General features: G+C 41.4%; 1 protein-coding gene across 1 annotated transcript; it reads right to left on the bottom strand.

The window, feature by feature from the left end:
• Nucleotides 1–201: 201 nt before the first annotated feature.
• dennd2da (DENN/MADD domain containing 2Da) lies at nt 202–6,607 on the bottom strand (the record flags this gene model as incomplete). The annotated part of the gene is made up of 7 exons (XM_010794161.1): nt 202–525; nt 2,632–2,877; nt 2,967–3,048; nt 3,154–3,204; nt 3,292–3,463; nt 4,862–5,010; nt 6,533–6,607. Coding segments are annotated over 7 exons (843 nt in total), but the record flags the coding sequence as incomplete, so codon positions are not given.
• Between the last annotated feature and the right edge of the window lie 5 nt (nt 6,608–6,612).

Here is a 6,612-nt window from a genome sequence, read left to right as displayed (position 1 = left end):
CCCAATTAAAATGCATATATTATAGACACTGTTTAGATATGTTTAGTAAGAGAACTGGAATGGACTGCTCTGATCAATTTCTGCATTTCTGTTCATAGAAAGTAAGGATGTTTAATTATGCCGCAGTCAGAAATAAAGAAGTGTTCAACAAACACAACCTTCTTCTAGTCATTGAGGCCAAAAATTGAGACTTTAGATGCGTGGACTTAAAAAACGAGTCTTTATTTGAAATGATTTCCTGCTGTTCAGCGTCGGACTGCGGCCACAGGCTGAGAACACAAGGAACTGCAGTCTCTCATTCTGCCAGTGTTTCACAGATAGCAGCAACATAGCCACACAGTAATTCACACATTGTTTAAAACCACACTGACACAGGACATAAAACACACAGTGCAACTTTCACATCTGACATTTCCTATCAACTCCACTATGTACACCCGGCCCCCCCCGCCCAGAGCTAGTGTTTCTTTGCCTTCTCCTTTTTCTTCTTCTCCTGGTATTCGAGGATCTTTTTGTTAAATATTCCTAAAGGACAAATGACAGGAGGGAGAGTTAGTGCACTGTAAATACATTTCAGCTAGACGACTCAGTAACATGATGGTCAATTATGTGCATGTTATGAGTAGAAGAGAGTGTACCGGAAATGTAATTCACTATATACAATCAACGATAAAGTGGAGTGGATTTGATGTAGCTGATAGTGTGTGATGCACCTTATTGTTGCTAATCCTGCAGTGTTTTTGAGATTACAGAGGAGAACAACTGTGACATGTATTCTTGTGTGTGGTGCAACCTCATTGCAGAACCATGTAGGATTTCCAAACTCCTGAAGACTTAGACCGGCTTCATAAAAAAAAATTGAGGCAGCCCTTATTCCGTCATATGGCCCCACCCAAGTTGTGTGTCAATCACAACGTTGACTTTGGAAGGTCCCCTCACAGAGAGACAGCAAAATGTCTTCTTTACAAGCTGTTTTGCCGTCATTTGTTTTCCAGATGTGAGCAGAACTCTCTTTGTGCATGGCATTGTGGGACAATAGTCTACACCACTAGCACACTCAAATGTGGAAGGCCCTAGGGAGTTATAGACAACATGTAACGGTATTACATAATAAGGTAAAACAAAGTTAACTGCATTCGCTAAAGATGTAATCCGATTACTGTTGCATTTCAAAGAATTGAGGATTACTAGCAGGATTACAATGTTAGTAAAACCTAAAAAGATCATTTGTGACCTGCTCTATCGAAATCAGTCGCATTGACCCGAAGACACATTTTGAGTTGTATACACTGCTGGAAAGAGGAGATTCCTAGATTTCTAATGATATCAGGATTGTTTTTGTAATCCAAATATTAAGCAAAATATGTCACATTATATAATGACTGTCACCGAGTCATCATTTTGAGAAAAAGGCCTTCAAAGTTTCCTCTGCTCTGGAATCCATTGATCTGATTGATTATTAGCGGAGCAAATGATCAATGTAGTACGGAGGGAAAATATTTTCGTTTGGATTACTGGTCTGGGAGAAGCTCGCGAGTGTGTGTGTGTGTGTTTGTGTGTTTTTGTAATTTTGCGTTTGTATGTATTGTGTTTGTTTCCCGTGGAAAATCCTCACGAGAAACACCGGCTGTTGTTATGCCTGCTGTGACGTTAAGTTACTCCGTTCTCCGCTTGTAATTATGCCGTTACAAGCTTCAAAGTTGTATTTATCATCTGAATTTGTTTAATTGAAATCAGATGAAAACAAACTGTAACGGACCCTGCCGTGTGTTACCTAATGATTACTATACGCCTTGCATTCATAATTTCAGCGGGTGGGAGGGAGGGGGAGCGGCGCTGAGGAACCAGAGAGTGCAGGTGAGAGTGTCATCTTCCCCTTTACAAGCTTAAAAAACGTATTTATCGTGTGATTTTGGAAATAAAAGCTTCATATTCTGAAAGCCAAGACTTTGTTTATTTAAAATCAACAAAACACCCGAACCCCGGAAAACTATTTTTTACGCAAATCCACGTTTATTTTGAAATGAGCTGTTGCGACTTCTGACTGATTTCGATAGAGCGGGTCACATATAGTGTCTGTTGTAAAGGATCAGATGTTATCTCTTCTCTGTGAGCTGTAATGTTCTGTAGGCTAATACTTTAAGTGTGAATCTATACGCCTACATCTGCTTTATGGTTTCACTTTCTGAATATGCTTCATGAAAGTCAGCTTTTCCTATCAATAAAATGATTTTTGATCCTAAATATCTTGATGTCTTCTTTTCTAAGGTCAAATTGTTCTGTCTTACATAATACTACACTTCAGTATAAAAACATCTTATTCTTTTTCTTGTATTTATTTGCATTGCATCTGATATTGATGATATCGAAAAATAAAGTAATCAGGTTACAATACCCCTGTTTTGATTAGGTTACTGATTACATTATTGTTCAACACTTTTTTACTGGTCTGATACATAACTATTGGACTGATTGTGGATGAAACTGGGCTGCAAGAGATGCAGTGAGGCTTACGCCTGCTCCCAGCAGAAATATGTGATTCACGTGTGTGTGTGTGTGTGTGTGTGTGTGTGTGTGTGTGTGTGTGTGTGTGTGTGTGTGTGTGTGTGTGTGTGTGTGTGTGTGTGTCACCTTGCTGCGGTCCAGGCTGCTGCTGCTCCACCTCCTGGATGAACAGGTCGAACATCTGCGTCTGGAGGAACAACTTGACGAAGTGTCGTGTAGTTTTGGAATCGATGGCCTTGTAGAAGCTTCTCTTTTCAAACACCCCTGGCCCCCCGCCGCGACTGTGTTTCACGTAGGATCTGAAGTGGCCCACTGTTTTCACAAAGAAGAGGAGGAAGGCTTCCGACACCACCCGATTCAACTCCTCCACCGCTGAAGCAAAGCACAAAAAACATTTGGGGATGATGGAGCCATAACTCTGTTTCTAAGTGATACACCTGTGTTTGATTTCTGTCACTCACTTGATGCTTTTTGTCTGGCACTAAGAGCCTCTAGGATTTCACTTTTGAGCTTCGGGGGCAGAATAGAGCTTTCATCACCAACCTGGAAAAGGAAGGTAATACACAAATGTTTTAACTTTTACTAAATGGTTGTTTCTTGTGAATTTGCAAAGAAATGCCACTAAAAGCTGATTTTGTAGACGCTTACTGAAGCAATGAAGGTTTCCTTTTTATTGTCAGACAAGTCGACCACCAGCAGCTGTCACAGAAATAATAAGAATGAATCTTTTTGCAATTGAAGTAACACTTTGATTATTAAAAACGTTTCTTCTCCATGTGGACTCACATCAGTCTGGTCGGTTACCAGGTCCAGCAGATGCTTCTGGACTCCCAGCAGGTAGGGGGTGGGGGCCATCACCACGTCGATCAGGATCTCAGGAACAATGGAGATCATGGTGTGCTGCCAGGTGAAGGGGTACAGGAGGGCTGCCACAGCATGTATGATTTGTGATAATGTGCTGCAGAGAGATCAGATCATACATTCAGTCAATAACATGAGGGGGGCTTTTCATGCCATATCAGAAAATCACCTTTCAAAACTCTCAACTCTTTGTGGAGCATTTTTTACCTATGGACATGCACTAATGGAGAGGTGTCAGAGGGAAGGGGCTGCCCGGCTGGCGCTCAGGAGCAGTTGGGGGTTCAGTGCCTTTCTCAAGGGCACCTGGTTAGTACCAGTCCACATTCTGTGTTTTGGTCCAATGGCAAATTGAACCGGTGGCCCCTCGGTTCCCAAGACAAGTCCCTAAAGACTGCTCCTGCCGCCCCGATACAGACACGTTTCTGTTATATGCTAATGAATATTGACAGGGGTTGGTTTACTTTGTGACATAACTGATATTTAATACAATATAAATTGTAGCAGCCTCCATTTCTTATTTGAAATATCTAATTTAAAACATGATGAATTGTGTATTTTTTTACTCCGTTTTATAATCAATGAACTACCTTTTTATGCTTTGTGTTAAGTAAATGGATTTATTATTATATTTTGTTATGAGAGGTCAATATGGAGAGGCCAGAGCTATACTCCTTTTCCTCATGTATCCTTATAAGGGCATGAACACAGAGCTCAGGTGAGCTCCCGGTTGAGCGGTTACACACAGTTTTTCGAACCACACTTTTTCTTAGTATATCAGTCATTTTGTTGAAGCATTTCATTTTATTTTGTAGTTATAGCCAGCCATTGGGGCTGTTGTATATGAGATAGTTTGCATTCAAATTAAACGTTGCTTATTTAATAAACGGGATTCTCTTCTCTTTTGTTTGGACTGCAATATAGCATCATAACTGGAGACTCAAGGCAGGCTTCGTGTTTGGAGTTTGGATTGCCTCTATAGTACATTTGTTTTGCCAATTTTTTAAGTGACTGTCATCATAATCTCTGTAAACAGATATCTGTATGCAACATTCTGGTGTCCGTGTGTAGTCTGAGTAATTATTGACCAATCATGTTCTATTGGGTTTTGGTTGAATGCAGGTAAAGAGTCTTTGTGGAGAGCAAATGCATTCTGGGAACACATTGGCTATTGCTTGACAAGCTTTGTTCCACTTTTTTTTAAATATATTTTCAGGCAGTATCAGTTCCTTAATTTAAGAGACAGTGTTTAAAGATAGAAACAAGTTATCAGTCCAGATTCAAACCCCAGACTTCTGAATGGGGACTGAGCATGAGGGCTTTGTTTGTTTTTCATGATTTAGGTAAACAGACTACAATCTGGTTGTACAATTCGTCTCTCAGCTTGTACTCCAGTCCTGCGTCTAAAGTGTCTCGAGAGCTGGACTTTCGGTACATACACTATGATTGATGAATTGATAATGTCCTCGTGGAATCTACATCTATGAGTGTATAGTACCCCAGTTCCTCAGCGATGAAAACAATCCGTCTCTCTAGGACGGCGGCAGCGAACACCAGCAGCACCTCCTCATCTGTGAGGCAGTCGAAGAGCGTGGCGAAGTTGACGTGCTCCAGCCAGGAGTCCAGCGGGCGTGTCAGACTGATGATCTGGGGGAGAGTCACATCTGTCACACACATGCAAACATCACCCACCACCTCCAACTCTGAGGGTGCTCACTTAGCCCTGACAAAGGGTAAAAATGCAGCTATCGCTTTTCATAATTATCATAATATGAATGCCTTCATGAAGACAGCCAGAGTGTGTCCTTCCTCCGGCCTGATGGACGCCCAACGAAAACACAGCAGCATCAGTGACAGCTCGAGATGATGGAATGCGGCCCGATGGGGGAGGTGTGAGGTTTCAGCTCTGAGCTAAAGGTTAGGTAATGCAGGACAGGTCCAGACACCACCACAGAAACACATCCACATGGAGGATCTCACCACTACATTTTCACATTACATTACATTATATTACATTACATGTCACTTGTTAGACGCTTTTATCCAAAGCGACTTACATACTCAATACTGTGGGCAATCCCCACAGGAGCAATTTGGGGTGAAGTGTCTCAGGGATACAACGACATGCTGACTGCAGTGGGGTTTGAACCTGTGACCCCCTGATCCCAACACCAACGCTCAACCCACTGCACCACGCGTCTCCCTACGCCACTTTTAAAGAGCATGTTCACATTTTAACTACATTTTTACAATTTTCAGAGAAATTGAGTCTGTTTACATGAACATTCATATACTGTTTAAGATCTATTTTTTAAAGAAAAACATGATCATAACAAAGATACTACCGTTTATGTATTTCAACATTTAAAGACCAATTTCAGAAACTCAGATAAGCTCTTAAACCCCGTTCATGAGAGCCTGTATATGCTAGGTGGAGTACTGCCAAAGAAACCTGACACTGGTGCATGTGCACACCTCACCTCGGTTACTGAGCACCGCCGAACACCTGAGCGTGTTGATTAAGCAGTTGACGTCACAGAGTGTGAGGTCGGGTGGAGAGAAAAATAACAGGTCGCTGTTTTTCAATCACAGATGTATGCATGCACTAACCAGGACACTAGTATTGATCCTGTGCTGCAGGAAGGACTAATAAAACCCAGAAATGAGTCAGCATTTTACCACTTCCTGTTCCCTCGTCTCAAAGTCACTGTTTTCTTTTACGTGTTTTTGGATGGATGTCTGAAATAAGGTCTGTAGTAACACAAGCTGAAGAGATTTTGTTCTACCACATCAAATATGTCAGGAAATACCCCACACGCGAATGTCTGAAGCTTTTATCTTTATCTTTCATTAACGGAGTGGATCATCAGATCAAGGGGGCGTTGGGGAACTTCAGTTCGAAATCCTATTTTCTGGCCGTATCACGTTAGATTCTGTTTTGAATGTATAGGTTTTATGGAAATGAACTTCTTTTATAATATCTGTATTCCCTTATTAATATAATAGGTAATAGCCTTGGAATAATTACTTAATCACCATTACCAATTGTAATATAATATACAGGTCAAAAAGGCACATTTTATACGTTAATATGTACATACGTTTTTTTTTCACCTTTCACTCGGGTGCAAAAAAAGGGTAAAAAGGGGAGGGGGGGTGTTTGTCTGACCTCAGTGCCCGACTCTGGAATGAAGCTCTTAATCTCCACAGTGTGTCCTGGGGCTGGGAAGGGAGCCTCCCTCAGCTTCT

Source organism: Notothenia coriiceps, unplaced genomic scaffold (genome assembly GCF_000735185.1).
Source record: "Notothenia coriiceps isolate Sejong01 unplaced genomic scaffold, NC01 NC01_scaffold00002043, whole genome shotgun sequence".
NCBI classification, from domain to species: domain Eukaryota; kingdom Metazoa; phylum Chordata; class Actinopteri; order Perciformes; family Nototheniidae; genus Notothenia; species Notothenia coriiceps.
This window is presented reverse-complemented; position numbering and strand designations above follow the sequence as displayed.